This window comes from Chroicocephalus ridibundus, chromosome 4 (assembly GCF_963924245.1).
Source record: "Chroicocephalus ridibundus chromosome 4, bChrRid1.1, whole genome shotgun sequence".
Taxonomy (NCBI): Eukaryota; Metazoa; Chordata; class Aves; order Charadriiformes; family Laridae; genus Chroicocephalus; species Chroicocephalus ridibundus.
The window spans coordinates 41,641,757-41,662,931 of NC_086287.1; the positions used below are offsets into that span (position 1 = coordinate 41,641,757).

A 21,175-nucleotide genomic window follows, 5' to 3' on the forward strand; every position below is an offset into this window, starting at 1 on the left:
CCTCACTGTGCATGTTTTACCATGGGTTTTATTTGTTATTTTGGATCACCTCCAGTTGCAGCAGTGAACTGGAAAGGGCTGGGAGTGTCGGGATCAGAATTTTCAGGAAAGAAACCTGGATTCCCAGAGGTCCCCTGGGAAAAGAACGGACTCAGCATTGAACGTTCTTCTTCAAAGCCTGGCCAGGAGAGGATCCTTTCCATTTAGCAGAGCTTTTCAGCAACTTGGTGTCCCCTTAGCAAGGAAAGAGGACACAGGTGGCAGATGTCAGTGGACCAACTGGCTCTCTGACACTGCACGGACCAGGCAGGGCAGCATTCCTGGTGCACTAAGGTCCCTTAACTAGTGCTGGTTTCTTATTTAGCTGAACTTTATCCCTCATTTTATGCCTAGGACCCACTTTATCTCCCATTACTGCTTGTTTTATATTCTGCTTTCCCCCCCTTAACAGAGTAACAAGCCATAATTTACTGTGTGCCTAACTTGTTTCTGCTAGGAAGATGTGCTGGGCATAGGTGTCTGTGCAGTTCTTAAAAATGCGTTCCTACCTGCCTGGGGGCCTTCACTGACAGGTCAGCCATTGCTCTCCTGGGTGAGGGCTGACTGCTTGAAAACAGAGGCTACACTGGGTCCCTCACGGTCCCTTGGTAGAGACCAAGAACTCTGCAGAAAGAGCTGGTAGCTCTGGATCCACCATTTTCTCCTGGCCTTTTCTAGGGCTAGCATAAAGTGAGTTGTCCCTGAGCAAGTTAGCAAAGGAAATGAGATTTGTTCCAGATTTGCCTTTTGTGTCTCCTAATTCTCATCCTGCTGGCTCCTGACCTTGGGCCCTGTAGCTTTCTGCTTAGCAGCTCGGGCTGCAGTGGGGCTCTTTTCTATGCAGCTCCTCATTTTCACAAGTGATGTGGATATTTCCTATTTGTCTCCCTCTCACATTGGGATGAAATTGGCCAATTGGTTCAAGTATTACTTTGGAGGGTAGGAGGAGGGAAACCAGCTAAATGATTGCATTAAGACTCATTTCCTTAGGAAATCACGCTAAAATAGAATAACCTTATTTTCCTTTCTTCCCCATCCCCTTCTCCCCTTGCTTTGCTGCCTCTCCCTGCATTTCCACCCTGCTTCTCCAGAACTCCTCTCTGAAAATCCTTTGATCTTGGGCTTTTTCTTTGAGATTTCTGGTTTCTCAGGAAGACAGAATGGTTTCGTTTCCCTTCTCCCTCCCCTTCTGCACTGCAGCGGCAGCTGGACAAGGGGATAGGAACTGCTTGACAGAGAAGAGGACGCACAGTGCTGTGTACCTTAGTGGTCTGGTCCCAGCATCAGACTCCATGAGAGCTCCCCTCTCAGCTCAAGCCACTCTTCTGTGCCTGAGTAAACTTCCAGCTCTGTGGTTGGCTGCATTGGTTGGCATGATGGTTCCTGTCACTGAAAATAGCCTTGTCTATGGAGAGACTAGGAGATGGAGGATCTGATCCTGGTTTGTCTGCCTGAGAGATGCTGTGCTGCATGATCTTTTGATGCAGACCTGAGGTTTGTTTGATTAGCTGCTCTTGGATGCAAGAATTCACTGGTGAGCCCAGAACTGCAGGGAGTGAGAGAGGATATTTCTTTTTGCTTTCTTCCCCTCTTGTTTCTTAGCAGAACTGAATTTTAAGAAGAACCGCTGCTTTAATTTGAGTCTGATCATTCCATTTGCACTCAGTTGTGTAAGGGGGACCCCATACCTTATTCCTCTTCTAGAGGTTCTCCCATTCTTCAGACTCCCAGTGCTGCAGGCAGTGTGCACCTTGGCCTGTGTGAAGAGACCCTGCAGAGGACAAGGTTGGGGAGACTTAAGTCCAGATCCTTGCACACCTACACATACCCTCTTCACAAGCTGTGTCATGGCTGTGGCCAAAAGAAAGAAAGAAAGAAAGAAGGAAGGAAAGTGTTGCTTGCACATAGCAAATGGCACGCTGCTAATTCCTGCAGACGGTGAGATGCTGAGGCCCCAGGGAGATGACTTCTAGCAAACGGGTTTTCAACCTTCTCATTACTGCAACAAAAAGCTCCTTTAAGTGAGTGGTCTACTCTGGCTGCCATAGCAGCTTACCCATTACAATGCTGACATTTTCTGGACCATGTGCCAAACGAGTGCTGAGGGGTGTGCGTGTGTGTAATGCACATAGTATGGAGACAGGCGAGGGACTGTTGGTTAGCTATTGCAGAGAACAGAGCCTGTAATACTGCAAAGGAGGGAATTTTTTCAGATCAATTTGCAAGCTGCTTTCAGCTGTCGAGGGATTACAGTAAGTTTCTGGTGCTCTGTTTGGGGTACACGTGCTTCTCTGCTTGTCCGAGAAAAGCAGAAGTGTTGACACTGCTATATGTTGCTGGGGCGGGCTGTTTTCTGATGTCGTCTGCCTTAATCAGCTTACTGATTTGTAGTGCATGGTGGTTTGGAGAAAGAGAAGAGGTGAGGGATGTGGTGATGGCTTTTCTGTCACATCAAAAGAAGGTAATAGGATGGGGGGTGATGGGTTTTGGACAATAGCTTTGGAGGTGGTGAGTTAAGTTAAGTATGTTCACTTCTTGGTAGGCTAGAGCAGTTGTTAGATTATTAATATGGTAGTAAATGAAGCATGCTTTTGCTCCTTTAAGAAACAAGGAAATGGCATAGATTGCCTCATAAAGGTGAGGAGATGGAGAATTTCATCTCAGCTGTGTCATAACAGGCTGGCACTGTTAGGGGTAGGAGGCCCTGTCAGTCTGCGGTTATGGTGGTGGGGAACTAGACAGCCTCAGCACTAAGTAATGGAAATGGTTACCGAGCTCGTCTTCAGCCCACTTTGTCCTCCTTAAGCCAGGAGTGACTGGGGGTGATTACCACGTGTTGACTTTGACGTATTTCCCATGCAGTGTGATCATGCAAAGAACTGAATTATTGTGGTAGCTGCTGGCAGGCAGTGCTCTCTGTGCCTGAAGAGGAGAGTGCACGCAGCAGTCCTCGCTTTGGCCCATGCTTTGGGAAGCTTTAAGCTGTCAGTTAGGCACTCACAACAGCCATGTTTACAGAGGAAGATGACCCAGGAGGTAATGAGTTGTTTTGCAAACTTCTCTGCAAGTGTCACCATGGGAACTCCCTTCTGCCAGGCGCTTCCAGCACATCCCTGTGGTTATTCTGGTAGAGAACTGGGAGAGGCCATAAAGCTAACCACACGGTCTTCCTGCCAGATATTGTTGGTGACCCTGTGTGTGCCTGGATAAAAGCTGCAGGACAAATTACCACGCAGAGAAACCCACTGAGGGATTCTTCTGCCTTTCCTTAGGGACTGTGATGATGGCTGCCATATTACAAACAAAGGAGGTTCTGGCTGATCCTTGCTGAACTGGGGTAGGAGACAAATCCTGTGTGTTATTGCATTAAACCTCCTCTTTTCTTTCTGCAGGCTGCCCAGAAGGGAAGAAAGTTGAATTTATTACAAGCTTACTTGATGCTCTGACTACGGACATGGTACAGGCTATTAACTCAGCAGCCCCTACTGGGGGTGGGAGGTGAGTCCAGGGAGCACTGGCGCTGAATGCCACCAAGGTAGCTGCAGGGCTCTGGGTGCCTCTGAGGTGGGGGCAGGAGGGAAAGGTGTTGCTCTGCACTGGTTTGGGTTCCTCTGGGTTGCTGGGAGAGGAGCTGAGGCTGCATCTTCAGATGCTGCTTGGTCCTGTCATCCTAGCCCTGCCTCCTCCCGCCCCTCCTCCCTGGCAGCTGCTCCACCATAAAGGTTAGTATAGCCCATTTGAAGTGTGAAATGAGAGCTCAGTGGGAGGAAGTGGCTTGTTCTTTTGTCCCCCGGTGCATGAAAAGACCTAATAAAATGCAAATGGATTGAAGGAGACCGTGTGGCCTAGTGGCTACCACAGGGAGTGAAGAATGCGAACCAAATTCTTGGCAGTACCAGTGCTGTGGTTTTGCTGTGGAGCTGGAGCCAGCCTGCCGATGATGAGAGGAGCTGTTTTTCATGGCCCTTCCCTCTGACCAGCTGCCTGCTCATCCCTCTTGGAAGGAGCAGCAGGTCAGGCCTGTTGAAGAGGTGGGCAGAAGTCTGCGTTTCTGGGGAACTGGAGAAAAGCTGAGGTCTTGTCTCCCCCTTCTGCTTGGTAACAGCAAATCCCCTTAGCACAGCAGCTGCGATGCTGTGGCAGTACAGGCCATTGAGAACGGACTGTGATGGATTTAAAAGTGGTGCTATATTGCCTTGGCTATGCAAGGCTTCTATGATTCTGGATTCCCCTGACTTTAAAGGCAGTCAGTGCTAGTTTAGCACGGACAGATGCCACAGCAACTAATGGGCGTTCATAGGGGTGTAGAGATGAAGGAGGTGCCTCTGTACGTGTGTTACTTCTGTGGGTATTGCTCCAGCGTATTGAGAGTAATGTTGATCCCCTGCTTTCCTCTTTCAAAATGCAGAAGGAAGCAGTGCCATCTTTAACTACTCAGGACAGAAAACTTCTTGGGTGGCACCTCTGTTCCTCTTGGTTTCAGTATGGATTGCCTCTGAACCCATATGGTTTTAACTTTGCATTTGGACCTTACAAATCAGGCCAGTGGCTGAGTGCCTGCACACTGAATATTCTGTAACCCATCGAATTAGCAGTATACGCCTAGCATGTCTGTATTCATATAAACAGGATGAAAAATGCCCCAAGGATGGGAAATAAGTTCTGCTCTCCCAGCTATAAGCATTCCAGTGTCAATTCTGTGTAATTTGCATGGTTCAAATGCAGTGGGTAGGGGTGGTGGGAAGCCCTGGAGAGTATTTGATATTAATTTGGCATCTTTGGCATTGGGACTGAAACCCAGCCAATGTAATCATCAGTCTTAAAATAAAGCTTAATATAAACCAATATTGTAGAGACCAGAGATGTATGCCCCCACTGCACTTCTATAAACCAGCAGGCTTGCTTCCTAATGTTCCCCAAGCTTTGTGTATTTCTCAGCTTTCAATAGAAGCCTTTCTGGTAGAATTTTTCACTGCCCAGCTCTTCACACAGTCGTCATGTTGATTTATTTTCAGCTGTAGTGTCAGCAGCCCAGTTGCAAGGGGAAAAAGAAATCTTTCAGCAGGCTGTCCTTTGTGAGGCGAAAGACTGCTACCACCCAAATACTCTGCCTGCCCGCAGCCATGATTAAATTCAGGAAACTGCTCTGGCATAAACTTCCATGTGCATCAGCCAGGCTAAGCGCATACCCCAAAGAACATGCGTCAAGTTTTTCCATCCCACCATGCCATGATGAGACCATTTATTTTGCAAAAAAAAGCATTTCAAGGAATTTTTGGTACTTACATAAAAATTTAATCAGTACAGCTTTCATTTCATATGAGTTTGCAGAGTTGGGAAGCTGTCTCTGCAATAAGTCCTGCTTTCCAAGTCTTCCAAGGGGAGGAATGTCCCCAGTCCTCCCTTCAGGAGTATCTGAAATTGTCTGGGTGACCTAACTTTGGCACTGGAAATGAAAGCTCTTTTCCAAGATGAAGGGATATTTTACCTATAGGGTTAATCGTAGTGCTTATTCATTTCCAGACATAACAACTAACAAAATACTGGATTTATGACAGTGCTTATCCTGTATCTCCTTGGCCCAGGTTTGCTGAGAAGGTCGTGTTGAAAAGAAAAGCTGGAGATCTGGCTATTTGATTTTTCTTAATGTCAGTCATGTCAGTTTTAATATCTTAATGTCAGTTTTCTTATTGGTGAGGCAAGCAGGCTCTTCTCCGTCTTTGCCATAATGATGGCAGAACAGGTTCTGTGTTTAAACATGCACTGGTTCCCTCTGTAGCCTCCCTCTTTCTCTTCCTTTACAGTGTTCAGCATTTCATTCTCCTGGGCCTTTTTTAGAGTTTGAACAAATGCATCCAATGATCTAAGGTAAATTTTTAACGTATCACCAGCAAAGCTTATGCCTGTTGCAGAGGGCAGGCCAGGCAGGCAACAAGCCGTGTCGGGTGGCCCCATATATTGTCCTATGTATTTTAGTCAATCTGAGAAGCAGCAAGTAGGAGTTTTAGGGAAGGGAAGGAGTGTTCCTGTTTCTCTGTGGCAGCAGAGAGATGATACTGGCATACAATATGCGTCTTTAGCACCAACATTAAAATATGGGACCAAACGCAGAGCCTTTCCAAACTGTCAAGGGCTGAAAAAGCCTAACAGTGAGAATCGTTAAGGAGCTCAGCCTACCTTAGGGTATTAAAGGAAAGAAGAAAAAAAAAAAAGGGTTGAAAGACGATTTTGTATAATCTGGGTATCTCCAGAGGGACAAAAGCTTTGCAGGCTCTTTAGTCTAGCAAGGAAGAACATGATTAGCTGAATTTAAACAAACTTGTGATCAAAATTTCTTTAAAGCAAGGGCAATTCTAAGGCAGAATGAAGTCATGAGGGAGGTGACAGATTCCCTCTCTCTAAAGCTTTCATCTTAGGCCTGATGCCTTTCAGAAAGACTTGCTTTAGTCAAACCTGAATTATGCTCTTAAGGGTAATTTGATTCACATTCTGTGAGTATGATCTACAGGAAATCAGATTAGATGACCCTGCGGCCTTTAGTCTGAATCTGGATACGTGCACTGAAAACTTCTTGCATTTGCAGACTGTCTTCATCTTCAAGACTTTACCTATTTATGCTGCAAAGCTATTTGTGGCTTTGCAATTAATGTCTGTATTAGCTTTTTGGGGGGGCGGGAGGGAGGAGCATGGGGAGAAATGAGAGATCTGCATTTTAAATACCTCATTGAGCTGTGCTAAACTGCACGCTTTATACTTGGCACACAGAAAAACAATCTAGTAGCAGCAAAGTGAGGCTGTGCAACTTGGATTGCTGCAGGCCATGTAAGTAAAACCTGATAAGACTTTTTTTTTTTTTTTTTTTTATTGGGCATGCTTAAAACAACCTTGTAATCCCTTATAGGTCTTGTCTCGTTTAAGCAAGTTCAAAGCTATTGACTTTAATTGAGTTACTCTTGCTTTACAATAATGTACATGAGATGAGGACTTCCCTTCCTCATGGCCCTGGTTTATATTACAGCAAAATAGGCAAGTAGACTTCATTTAGACTTCTGAAACAGAAAATCTCTGGTAAAATTCATTCTTAATTTTAAGTTTATGTAATAACTCCAAGGCACATCTTGTTACTGTATGTTTTCAAAGTAATTAAGGGAGCGCTTGTAGGAAATTCGTTTATTAACCAGTGTTTGGTATACTTTTTGAAAAGACGCATAGTAGAAATTGTTCACATACAAATCCTGTATAATAGGAGCAGCACTTTTTAAAATTTAGCCTTTGCTTTAATACATTTTAGTCTATTTTGTAATTCAAACGTACTCATATTACATGGGGCCTAAACTAAAATAGACCAAAGGGGATCCCGACCTGGGTTTCCCTGGTCTGAGGAACTCTCTTTGGTCCCTGCCAATTCAGAAATGAATTTTAGTTGCCAAAGTATGTGCACTATGGCTTGCTATATTATCAGCAAAAATATTAATGCCCTGTGGAATTTTGGGTTAAAAGGGCAGCTTACAACAGCCATCCTTATCATGTAACACAGCAGCTGTGTCCCTTCATTTTAAGTTGCCAATTATTCCCCGTGTAATAGCCCTAAAAAGTACTTCAGAAAATTGCCCCCAAGGTTCCCTTTCATGCTCTAGTTGAGCAGTTTGAAGCAGGCAAGCACAGCTCAGCACATCTCCAGGGTGTTCTGAAGCCGAGCCATGTTTTAATAAAGATTGACACTTTCAAACAGTGCGGGGAAGTTAATGCCCAACTCCTATTGCATTTCAATTGAAGTTGGATACTAACTTCTCTTTGTGCTCCTATGGAAATTCTAGCCTAATTAAAGGTACAGCAGAGTTTGTGTAAGAGGAGGATCTTTGAACAGTCAATGAGGAGTGAAGGAGGTGGTTTTTAAACCTTCTAAATGATTTATCCCATAAATCTTTAGAAAAGTTGTGTTCAGCATAGTGTTTCATACACAACTTAGCCGGAGGAGAAGAAGAAATGGGCCTGTAATAGGAAGATAACTTAAGTTCTAGCTGTAGAGGAATTATGCATTCCCCGTAATGAATTCAGATTGTGTAGTACCCTTTTGTTTAGTCTGAACACAGCTTAGTTTTTTGTTGGCTTCTTGATTCTTTGGCTACAGGAAAGGGAGAATAATAAAACAAATACATTAGAGTAATCCTCTCTGATTCAAGCCGTGTTCTGCCATTACAGCTTTTAACTTTAGAATAGACAACCACAAAGAACAACAAAAGGACAGTAAGAATAGCAAGAACAATTTTGAATTTTACCTTAGTTTGTTAAACTCTTACCACTTTCCACCACTCCCCCAGGCACCTTGGTGGACATCGTGAATGCTATTGTGGGCATTGACTGGCAGGGTCAGTCCAGTCATTTCTTTACCTTTGCCCTCATCCATCCTTTCTTCAGCGACAGCACCAAGCAAGGCAGACATCCTTGCAAAATACTTTCAAGTCATAGAGTCTTACAGCTTTAACTCCTGTAGATATCCCGACTACAAGCATACCTTATGTTTTAGGAGTGGAAGCCAGTCTAACTGTTTTTCTACTCTGTTGCTTCTGCTAGCAGCTTCTTGTCCATCAGTGTTCTTTCATCCTGGAATAGCTCCCTCTGTTTTTTAGTCTCTGCAGTCCGGTTAGGTGATGTTAGGCTGGTCTTAACTCCCCTTCCCTCCATCTGCCTCAGCTGCTGTTGTTGCTACAGAAAGTTTGTATTACAAAATAATAGGTTTTCTAAAGGTCTTCAAACAGGTGGTCATCTGCTGGGTACTTCAGAGTTTGCAACCTCGCTTTCTCTCAAAGCGGTATTTTGTATCAGGATTTTCTGTCACTGCAACAGTAATGTGGGTCTGTGCAGCCCGGGCAGTGGGGTGCAGTGGGGCTGCAAGTGTGCGGGGAGCAAAGGATCAGCTTTGATAGGAATGGACTTCTGTTTTACTCAGTAAAATTTAGTGGGACATATTACACTTTGACAGCACAGTTCTGTGGAGGACAATGTGATTGCACACTGTACATGGTTTTGTCTCTGAGTAATGTCTGACATTTGCTGCTCTTGTATACTTTATCCTATATACCTCCCCTTCTTCCCTGCTCCTTCCCACTGAGTTAACTCCTCATTTCTTGCAAGGGGCCTCAAGGGCTGGAAAGCATTACAAACTGCATATTAAAGCTGTCTATTTAATATTTTGGCATATTCTTCTCTGTCTGCTCCAGAATTCAGTGCAGCTGCAAAAGTACATGTCCATGTTTTTTAATAGCCTCTTTGCTTTCTGCCTGTACCCCAGTTACACCAGATGACATGAAGGTGTTCTCTGGAAGTGTGTCTTGACTGGAAAACAGTGTTGTTAAAAGTAACAGTATCTTAACCCACATATCTCCAAGCATAAGCCACCTAAGAAATACGTATTCTCCTATGGGGGAGCTGGTGGCACATTATACGGGAGGAGGATCAAAAGCCTACTTAGAGGAGATGATATACTTGATGCCAACAAATCAGTAAGAAACCTGAGAGAGCAGTTTCCCTGTCCTAGGCTGTTAATGACAGACATGCTTCTCTTCATTGTTGGTCTGTGGGTGGGCTTATGCTGTATAATGGAGCTAAACTCGCTGGCTTATGTACGGAAGCGATCCAGCAATAGCAGGTTGGATTTGGTATATCAGCTCACACAGAGCTCTTTGCTTCCCCAGCACTCATTCTTTAGGATTGATTGTTTTGCCATAGAGTGCTAAAAAGGAACAATTAGGAAGAAAAGTAAGTACAGCTGTAATGTAGTCAACACAAGAAGACTGAGAAGGCTGTCTGCATTTTGGCAATGTCTGTCTTTACTAGGTCTTACAAAGCTGTTACAGCACTGGAATGAGAGACTGGAATTCAGTGGATTTTTGTGTGACTGGCGTTAGAGCACTCTTGTTTTGCTGGGAGTTGAGAATGTACAGGGCAGCTTTATTCGCTCTTGGTTTTTCTGGATCCTTTATGGTCTGAATGAGTAGAGAGGCAGCCCAACAAAGGAAGTTTGCATCTGAGGGCTGATTTATTTCTCTTGCAACAGCAAAGGAGAGGCAATAGAGGGACTTTCCCCTGGAATAATCCTGCAAAGTCTGTGCTTGCAGGACAATTACAGCCCCCAGATGTATTTCAGCTGACCGGGCAGGTATGGTTGTTGTCATGGCACGTCATCAAAGCTAGGTGGCTTAGCAGTGCTGTGAAGTTGCATCAATTCATGTTTCGTGGATGGTGCCTAAGGGCCTTGCATGGGCAGCCGTCAAAGTCAAGATAGTTAGATACCGTGTTGTAACCTCAGCCTTCTTTAGTATATCATGTAATTTCATAAGCCAGGGAGATATGGCTGCACTGAGATGATGTGGATCCTTCCTGTTCTGGGGTTCTGGATGAGCATCATAAAGGGCAGGCAACCAACTTGGGAACTGTAGTCCTGCCAAACCAGCCAACAGGAAGTGGTAAAAACTCAGAAATGACTGTATCTTCCTTCCTCCTACAATCACAGCAGTTAAACTAACTCCCTTTAGCTCCATTAGCATGCTGCAGTTTTCAGCATGAGCTCTCAGCATGTTTGTAAAGGGCAAAGATTGATGTATCATCACCTCACGAGTCAATGTATTTGTATTAGCCTGTGGATTTCCCTGGTTTTCTTTATGGAATTGCTGAAGAGCGCTATATTGCCTCTCTTGGTAATTCTTAAGAGCTCCTCCATGGTGTGCCTCTGCAAAAGTGCCACTTTTAAGACCTGCTTCTGAGTGTCTCTGCAGCAGGTAGAGAGAAACTTCTGTTCCTGTCTGTTGTCTTTCTGCTGTTGGTTCTAAAATGCTCTGCTATTTTCTTCATTTCTGCCTCTCCACTTGTGGGCTTTTGGGAAACAAAGGGCAGGCCAAGATGTGGATGAGGGGAATCTCGCATGCAAAAGCTCAGGTTTTATTCCCCTGTCTCAGCAAAAGCAGAATATTGTCCCTTGCAATACAGAGCTTCCCAGTGGCTGTTGGAAGCATGCTAGTCTTCAAGTGATAGCCAGCTCATTTCCAAAAGGGAGAGAGGCTAATGGCTGCGTTCATAAATGTCATAAAAACAAGCTACAGGATGTGTTTTTATTCTCTCCTGTCATCCTGGTCTTTGCATACAGTTTCAAGGCTCTGAAAAATCCAGGCACTCCCTTAGCTTCCTGGGGGGGGAGGTTTTTGCAATTTCTGCATATCCATAGGTGGCTCCAGGGGTTTGCCTTGTATTTTGGCTCCCAAAACAAAGCCAGACTTATTCCCAACCTCTTCTTCTTCCCCTACAGTGTTTATCCCACTGTACATTGACCAGATGCTGTGACTGAATGCCAGGCTGCTGCTCAGCTAAGAATTAAATGATGAAAGGGATAGTTTCAAGTAAAACCTTGGGAAAAATGTTGTGCACTTTATTTGCTGCTCTCTACTGTGTGTATTTACTTGTTGTGAAAATACAGATGTCTCTGGATAGGGGCTACCTTTCTAAATTGTATCCTCATTTGTTAAAGGTATCAGAGAAGGTTAATGGGGATCTCTGTTCTCCACCTAAGGTCCGTTGCTTGCTTTCTGCACGTTGCAGGTTCCCCTTCACTAGTGATTTAAATTACCACGGCGGTACGGTGAGGTTTTTATTTTTCAGGCTCTGTAACTGCATTTTAGAGGCAAAACAGGTCATACTGGAAGGCCAAAAGAGTTTTCTTCCTTGTAGTTCCCAACAAAGAAATTTTCAGTGACAATTTAAATATATATACTACCAGTTTCTGAAACAAGGTCGATGACAGTCTTAAAGTATATTTTATAAGGTACCTGGGTTCATATTTTCCCATCAGCTGGAATGCCCCAAACTCTCACCAGAATCTGGCTGCCTGCAGCACGCAACTGACACCGCTTAAATGGTATGACATAGCAGTGCCTGTTCAGTGATGACTTGACGTTGAATGGCAGCATTCTCTATTTGTGCATCTTCAGCTGTTGCTTTTCCTCCTGCTCCTCTTCTCCTCCTCTCTGATACTGTTTGTTGTTGTCCACAGAAAGAAAATGTGAGCCACTAACGTCAAACTTGTAATATCACAATCAGTAAGAAACGAAGCAAACTGAAGTTGCCAGTTCCGCAGTATTGCTTTTAATGGATTTGTGGTGCTTGTCTGCTGTGGAATTCTTGTGTATAAATCAACCATGTGAAAAGCATTAAATATGCTGAAAATACAACACAGGAGTTCAGATCGTATAAATAGATACAGCAAGAATGTTGCATCTTGCCAAGGACATTTTCAAACAATGAATGTGTCTTGCATTAAATGAATTTGTTCCCTTTCTGAAGTCTAGGTGTTGCTATCACAGAAACTACCATGACAGCTGACAGTCACGGCTCTCCTGCTGGTAACTCAAATGGGAGCCCAAGGGTCAAAAGGACCATGGAGATTGCCTTTTGCCCTCTAGAGGGGATCCTTCTGGGATTAGGCAGGGTTTCAGCAACTGGTGTGAGGAGAACCAGAGCTACTGAGGGTATCAGTCTCAAGGAATGTCTTGGCACGTCTTGTTAATGCTGAAGGACATTTTTAGAAAAAGTTCATCTCTCTCAAAAGAGCCCAGCTAAAAAGAGGAGATTGTAAGACGTGTGTATTTTGCCTTTGCTTTTAACATGGCATAGCGTGCATCTTACTCGGTGAGCAGCTTTGGCTCCTCATTATATGCTTGACAGTGTTGGTGAGAGCACCCATTTGTCGGGGGCCTTTGCTTCCTCTGTTCCAGGTTCTCTGAGCCAGACCCCAGCCACACGCTGGAGGAGCGAGTGGTACACTGGTACTTCAGCCAGTTGGACAACAACAGCAGCAATGACATCAACAAGCGGGAGCTGAAGCCTTTCAAGCGTTATGTGAAGAAGAAAGCCAAGCCCAAGAAATGTGCCCGACGTTTCACTGACTACTGTGACCTCAACAAGGACAAGTCAATCTCGCTTCAGGAGCTGAAGGGGTGTTTGGGAGTCAGCAAGGAAGGAGGTGAGTGTCTTTCTTTCCCCATTGCATGAGAATAAAAGGCTTGAGATGGAGTTGCAGCGAACTCAGGAATCAGTTTTCTCCCAGATGATTCAAAAGTGCCACAGTTTGTGTGAGAAAATGAGTGGGATTAATACCCTGCCATGCAAATGTAGTTATTTGTGTTATGGCTCTGACGTACATCCCCTGTCATGAACCTTTGTGCTAAGCAGTATATGGAAACAGGGCAAAAAGATGAGCCTTGCCCAGGACCCTGCTTATACTGTAGAAGCCCTTGGAAACTGTAGTTCAGATCAGGTCCCTTCTGAGTAATGCACTGCTAACAATATTCTGTTGTCTCAGCCATGTAGGTTGGATGATGTATGAGCCAGCACAGACCCAGTCCTTCTCCGGAGACCCTGTTGACTAACAGAAATAATATTTATTTTCATTGCTAAATCCAGCATGCAGGAAAGCGGATGACGCAAAGAGAACAGCTCAGAAGGAAGGCACAGGGCTGTACTGTTGCCCTTTTTCAGAGTTAAATTGCACTTCAAGACTGGGGCAGAAATAGGGCATATGAATAACATACTTTCCTTTCTGTTTAGTGCCTGAGCAACCAGACCATCCTGCTTCTGTTTCTTCCTCTTTCATCTTCACCTCATCTTCTGTTGGGACCTGGACCAAGTTGATGTTTTTTGAATTTTATGAATTGAAACTGTTCAACCCAAATTCAGTAATTATCAGTCATTCTTAACTGTGGGCAGATTTGCTTGGCAGGAGAAGGCAAATAGGCAGATTCCAGGGGACTAATTTCCTGTGCAGGTGTCTTGGCTGTGCGGGCAGCTCTTGTTATAATCATTGTGTTGATTGGGAAGGGTGGGTAGCTTGCTTTCTCCGGGCTTAACCTTTCCTTAGTTCTTTCCTCAGGTTTAGCACGAGCCAGTGCATTCGGGTGTTGGGAAGTTGCCTCTTCCAGGTTCTTTGCAAACATCTTAGTTATTGTAATAAGTCTGTTGCATTACTTGTCAGCAGTGATTAGCATTCAGCTTCCCTAGCTCAGTGGAAGTTTTTTTCTTAGTCATTGGTACCTTACTGAGGAACGACATACCAAAATAGCAACCCTGTTCCTTAATTTTATTACCTTCCCAATAAGCTGAATATGCCAAATGAGTTTTATTGCTATTTGGCTTGGAATAAGACTCTCTGGAATCTGCTGTCTTGGCCAACCAGCTGTTCAAAAATTTAGTTTATGGAAGGGGGGGAAAAAAGGGAGAGGAGGAAGAAAATGTGCATCTTTGAGCCAGCGTGAAGGAAAAATAAGGCAGTGAGATATTGTTGTGAGTGCCTGATTGCCCAACTATTTGGTGAAAACACAGCCTTGACCTTTCATGGTTTCTTCCATTGTATGAGGACAGGATTGTGTGCAAAAAGGGGCTCTGACCTTGTTTTATCATACAGCTCCACATACTTACGAAAGGCCTGAGAAGCCTTGAGGATCAAAGATAAAAGGGTAAGTTATGTGGAAAGAGGACCAAGGGGGTCTAAAGGATGGTGAGGGCTAAAAAGCAGGAGAAGGGGCAGGCAGCACAGGGAGCAGGTACTAACAGTAGGAAAGAACTGAGGGGAGGGTACTCCAGAGGTTCAGTAAGCAAGTTTGCGATGGATCTTTTCTAAGATTTTTGTGAGGTGGTAGATGACATGTTTGTTCTGCTTGCTATTCACAAGAACTTCTAAATTAAGAAATAACCAGTAGCTTACCCCTTCTCCAACGTTCCCTTATCCTAATCATGGGTGCATGCAGTCAGTCAACTAGTTCATGTATTTGCTCTCTGTTTCTTTCTCTGTACCGTGGCCTCCAAACATCTGCTGGGGCTGTGAGGTCACTGTGGGTCCAAGCCAAGAGCTAGTTGGGAACCTTTTTGATGACATACTTTCAGTTGTAAACTGCCAGTCAGATGAAACCAAAACTCTTCATGGAAATGTTTCTGTTTCAACAAAAGCTTTGTTGGAAACGTTTTTCTGGTCTGGATTGGATGAGGAATGGTTGGAGGGAGGCAAGGAAAGTTACCATTTCCCCGTGGTATACTTCGTTACAAATGGACTTGCCTCAGATGTTCCAAATCCTGGTTGGGTATCCAGCAGCCTAAGGACTAAAATGAAGCGGGTGATCATTCCACATGAGCGTGCCTCCTGTTAGGCAAACTGAACACTTGTAATGATTTTTAAAATAAAACTTAATACAAATTTGGTAGAGTTTGGGTTGCTGAGGAAAACAAATGTTAAGGCATTTTTGTCAGTGTTTTGCTTTTGGGTTTGGGTTTTTTTTTTTTTTTTGGCCAGTTCCATTCAAATGTGGAAATAGTGTTGCTTGAAGGAAGCACAGGGCATAGGATAAATCAGCACTGTTACGTGCCTCTTGGGCTCTAGATCGTCTAAATAAATAAGATTTATGTGTGAGGATTCAGCTGGGATATTCATAAGGACAAACCTGAATCTGAGCTCTTTCCAGCTTGGGATCAAATCTGTCCAAGATGCATAGTTCTGTGTGTCATCCCCTCCTCAGTAGGTTCTTGATGCCTGTGGTAACCTAATATGCGGGTGCTGCCAGACAGTGGCTCTTCAGTGAGGAAAATAGCTGTCCATTCAGCCAGCAACCTGTCCTCTTTTCCATCCTTATGGTGTCCCAGAAACTTGCTGGGAAATCTGCTAGGTCTGGTGGCCACTTTACACAGCTCTTGCCCCTCTGCTTAAACCAGATGTGTTTCTATCAGGGGCAACTCAGATGGAAAAATGCCATTCCTGGATCTCAGAATGGAGTAGCCACATAGAGCCAGCCTTTGAGGGCTTGCAGAAGCCTGCAAATGGTTTCTTAAACTTGAGGAAGAACAGGCAGAGAGGGTGTGTAGCTTGGAGTATGCCAGAAACGGTCTTTGCCATCATTTGATCTAGGATTGTCTGTTTGAGGAATTGTGGAAGGAAAACAGACTGATTTACAGCCTGTTAAAAGTTAGCATTCATCAGTGCAGCCTGCGCAGCCTGAGTTAGGGGGGGAAACCATCTGTGATCAAAGAACAAATTTAGCTCTATGCGTTAGTCAAAAGGCAGGGTCCTTGAGAGGAGATAGATGTGCACTGTAAAGCTTTGCTGGAAAGTTACTGGACCCAAGATTAATTGGAGTCCAGTGGTCTTGAAGAGCAGGACTGTCGATCTGAGCAAGGCTTATACCAGTTGTGCTGACTGCAAAATGCTGGAGTTGTTTTACCTCTATATTCTTCCAAATTCAGAAGACAAAGTCAGCATTTTGTGCATGCCCAAAGAGGAACTAAGGGATTTAGCAGTGAAGAAATGTCCCTCTGCCAGCTGACGGGAAGTTTCCTTCTGCCAGTTCAGATCCCGTGATTGCTTTGCCATCCAAGAGCGTGTCAGATGGTAGGTGTTGGGCGCGCTTCACAGGCCATGAGGACTCCTGGGTCGGAACCCAGCCACAGTTTGTGCCACCAGCACAAGAGCACATTCCAGAAACAGGATCAAAATGTCTTAATTAAAAAGTGTGTGTGTGTAATTAAACAGCATGTCATTTTCTACTGAAGCTGAGCAAATAGTACAGAAAGAAGGAAAAATAATGGACAGTCTAAACAGCAGATTTAATTCCATGATATTCGGGACCCTTCTTATTGTTATCCGCAGAAGTGACTGATTCTCTGTGTGCTTGGGAGGCTTCTGGGAATGAGGATGCTCTATATCACCGCTGTGCAAGCGGCTGTGTGGGAGCAGGTAGCAAGGAGCAGTCACCAGGGAAAGACTTCTGGACCAATGATGGTAGAAAGCTGAAAACAGTCTGAGAGGCTCTGAGAAAACTGTGACCAGGTAATAACTGAGTTAATAAAAAGGAAATTCAGAGTACATCTAATTACAGTTAGATTAGAATGTAAATGAGCTCTGCTGGTTCAGTGCTTGGTTTTGTTTGCCTTGTTCAGATATCCCCCTTTGGAGCTCAGTAGAGATGCTGTAGTTCGTCGCCTTTAATCTTGAAGAAAGTTACTGATGGTTAGTATGAATCAGGACATCAGTATTGTGCTGAGAAAGCTGCCGGGGTTTCCTTGGGGCTTTTCCTTTTGAAAGACACTTGGCCTAATCTAGTGTGGCTAGTATTGTTACCCAAGAGACCGTACTTGTGAGGCTGAGAAAATACTGTGCATTATGAATTTACTGAATGATGGGATGTTACTCTATAATACCCAAGGGTGTCCCAGATATATGTTAGTAACCTGCTGTCACCATCTGCAATATTTCTTCCTCTCTTTCATGCCAGTTTTATGCCCGGCGCAGAGTTGTTTTGGCAAGGTTTTGCCTTCTGCAGGTATATGTGGTTGGCCTGAGCTTATATCGAAGGCAGACAGCTGAAGGCGATTCTCTCTGTATTTGGAGTGACAGTGGTGTGCCTCGGGGTCGCTTCCCATCACAGATACATGGGGCCAGCCCCATCCTACCAGGCTGCTGGAAAGGCGTGCCCTGCCCAGCCTGGAGCATCCCCCCCATTTCAGGGATGCTCCCTGCCTTTTCCGTCAGCTTACCTCGACCTCCACGCCTCTTTCCCAAGACGAACAGGGCTCATTCACAGCAACGCACCGTAGGCATAGCTGCACTGGTTGTAAAAAGGGATTTTTTGGGATAGCTTCCGCCTTGCCCGTGCGGCCGGGGCCGGGGCGGGCCGTGCGCGGCCCACCAGCGCCCTCCAGGGCCCGGCCCCGGGAGCGGCTCCGACGGCCCCCCCCCGGGAGAGTCCCAATTAGCTCTGGAGGAATCTGCCTTTTGGCAACGGGCTCTGCTTTTTATGCACGGGCGCAGGAATAAGCGAACAACAGCGGCTCTTCTGATCTCGCCGGGGCAGATGGTGATAGAGGCCGGCATTCAGGGGCCTTGAGATAGCTTACTGTGTTTATACAGTTTCTCTTATTAACAATCTCTAAAGCCAACGGGTTCTGCGTTCTGGCCCATTTCAAACTCAGCCACCGCCACCTTTCTTTCCCTCTCTCTTTTCCTTCCCAGCGGTTCTGCTCCTGTGCTGCTGCCCAGCGCCCCGGCCCCGAGGCTCCCCGGTCTCCCCCCTGCCCTCTGAGCTTCTGCTCGCCTTGCTCTTGCGTAGAGATAAGTTTGCTGTAGCTGCCAGTGCGCAAAGTACTTCACGTGCAAAGCAAGCTGTGCAGTCAGGTCAGATGCACACGCAAATCAAAGATAAGTGTCTTAGGCTGGGCCAGAGCGGAGGGCGGCAAGAGGCTTACTGCTTCTGGCAGGGAGCAGGAGTTCCCCTTTCCAGCTCATCCCTCGTCTGAAATCAGACCAAGCAGCTAGCAGGAAATGTAACATGCTTTCGAGATCTCCTGTAATCCTTGAACTGTCTGTACCCAGGGCATGGTAGGAACAGGTTTATTGTCGAGGTGAGAGCCCTTGTCATGAGCTCCATCTGGTGTAGGGTGTGTGTGTCTGTATCTCATAGAATCACAGAATTGTCTAGGTTAGAAGGGACCTTTAAGATCATCGAGTCCAATCATCAACCTAACACTGCCAAAACCACCACTAAACCGTGTCCCTCAGCACCATGTCTACCCGTCTCTTAAATACCTCCAGGGATGGCGATTCAGCCACTTCCCTGGGTGGTCTTTCCCCTCTGCTCACAGTCAGGCTCCACTCATGACACAGGCACAGCTCTGCAGTCTGTCCCTGCCCTTCTGCCAGGTATGAGTTCAGGTCTTTTGATTTTAGGCAGCTGTTTGTTTGGTCCAAGCTAAAGATCTAGTAAACTTGGGCTATCTGTACACCTACACCTTCACTTTTCTGGCTGCCCCCTGTCTACATGATGTTATTTTGCTTGCTCTTAGCAAAAACCGTTTTGAGAAACTTCATGGTGCTGCTTGCATCCTTCCTTTCTTCTTCTTCCTCCTTCCACAGTTTAGTTTAACCTTGTAATTGTTGCTTCTTGCCCTCTGGATTTTCATGACATTCAAATACTACAACACCAGGTATTTAAGATCTCTCATCTCAAGCACATTAGTCTGACTCTTGCATGTGAATCTTAAGGAGTGCTGGCAGGACTTGCTGTGTGCACACTCAGAGGAGCTCCTTTGAACCTGCCCTCCGGCAGCAGACAGTGGGGAGGCTTCTTTGTCATGCCATGGCATTTATTGCCTTTAACATGGTTCTTGGATTTTACAGGTAGCCTGAGCAGTTTCCCCAATGGAAAAAGACAAGGCCTTAACCCTTTCAGTGAGTATCTTGTCAAAATGTTTCCTTTTTTTCCTGTGATAACCATGTTCCCCAAAACTCATTCTCCCCTGCTCTCCTATGTTCACAAATACCAATATAGAAACAGCTGGAAACCGAAGTTGTTTATAAGAAGTGTGAATATAATAACATGCAGCTTAGCTGCATCATCTTCAAGTCCAGCACTGTGTCTTCAGCTGGAGCAGACAATACATTGCTTAGAAATTAGAATAGGATACAGCAGTTATGGGATGAACGCTCTCCTATCCTATTCTCCCTGCTTCTACTAAGCAATGATTTAGGTGATTTGTTGTGTTTACATAGCGTTACTCCATGGACAATTTCCCATGAAGACTCTTCTCTGTCCTGGTGAAGGTCTGCTCTCCTCTGTATTTTGTGGCAGTGAATCGCACCCTTTCATCAGGCATAAAGAACAACTTTGATTTGTTTTGCTTTTAGTCCTGCTGCCTCATGGTTTCATTGTGTGCTTCTCATTTTGGATTGTGAGAAACAGTGAGCAGTTATCTCCTGCCTGTCTTTCTCCTGCCCCTTGTTGTTTATAGCTCTCCAACACATGCCTGGTTGGACACTGTTCTGTGTTGAAAAGACCCAGGCTACATGTTTGCTTAACGGCAGAAGTCTTCCCATACCTCTTGCTATCGTCCTTACCTTTCTGGGTACCTTATCTGGTCCTGATGAGATGGGCTGAGCAGAGAACTGAAAATAAAGATCAGCTAAGCCTTACACATTGAGATAGTGATGTTTCTTGGTGTATCCTCAGTTCTGAGCATGTATTTGATTTTTGTCTGCTGCTAAAAGCTGAGCCGGAGGCATTAAAGAAAATTATAAAATGCATAGTGTGGCCTTCAAACTCTTTCCTAGTCGCTCAGGGTACCCAGTGTAGGGCAGGTCATCCCCACTCACGCCCTGTGTTGACTGAATAGACATTGAAGTCAATCCACTGTTTTTATGAGCTGGTCATTGAGCACTGTGAGCGCCTTTTACAGAGCTGTGCAGTCAATTTCAAATATCGCTATTTGGAATAATTTTGCATTTGACAATATTCACCCGCTGTGACAGGGCATGTCGATTAGTGCCGATCATGGCGATCATACCACTACCACCGAGGCCTGTGTGGTAACCTTTCTCCTCTCCAAAATCCAGATCCATACTCTTCTGCCTTCTCTTCAGCATATTTTCACCTGTAATTAATCCACAGAACTCTTTCTCTGGTCCCATAAGAGCTTTGATTCTTTAAGAACCTTTGGTGAGGGGCTTTGATGCACAAGGGTGTGTGCATCCATCTGACCGGCTAATCAGCGTGCTCGCACCATCCACTGGGACACGAATAGCTCAGCAGGGTCCTGGGCCCCCCAGCTCCACGTACGCTGTATCCCTGCCGCAGATTCAGTAGCTCGGTAGGCTTCAGAGTGCCTGGTGCAGGCAGGTCTCCAAGAACGGTTGAGCAGGGAGACCGCGGCATCGTGCTGTTGCAGAGGTGGGGAGAGGTGGCTTGCCCTCGCCCTACGTGCTTGCCTCCTTCCAGGCCTGCTTGCCTGCTGGGGTAGGAGGCAGCTGGCTGTGGCTCATGAGGGAGATGGTGGCAGGGCAGCCTCACGGCAACGGGCTTCTGCATCAGCCGTGGCAGGTGGAAGAGCAGAGGGAGAGATGTCGGACCAGTTGTTTGCCCAGACTGCATGCCCATTTCCACGGAGGAGGAGAGAGAGGGAAGTGGTAGTTTATGTTTAAAAATGCGTCAGTCCGTAGGGCTCCGTGTGACTCACTCGGTGCTTTTTTCAGCAAGGCTGTCTCATGAGCCGCTGGTTGTTTTCAGCCTCACAGCTTACTCTGGGATCTCAGCCTTCCGGGGCCGCGGCTGCTGCA

The 21,175-nt window shown here is 45.5% G+C and overlaps 1 protein-coding gene across 5 annotated transcripts in view; it reads left to right on the forward strand.

Moving 5' to 3' along the window:
* Positions 1-21,175, forward strand: part of SMOC1 (SPARC related modular calcium binding 1) — a 134,245-nt gene that overhangs the window by 109,428 nt on the left and 3,642 nt on the right. For 3 of the 5 annotated variants that reach the window (XM_063333244.1, XM_063333245.1, XM_063333246.1), the window contains exons 10-12: positions 3,432-3,537; positions 12,804-13,051; positions 19,244-19,294. In XM_063333244.1, coding sequence (XP_063189314.1) covers positions 3,432-3,537; positions 12,804-13,051; positions 19,244-19,294 — 405 coding nt within the window. The remainder of the gene's footprint in view (positions 1-3,431; positions 3,538-12,803; positions 13,052-19,243; positions 19,295-21,175) is intronic. The other 2 variants (XM_063333247.1, XM_063333249.1) reach the window with 1 other exon arrangement.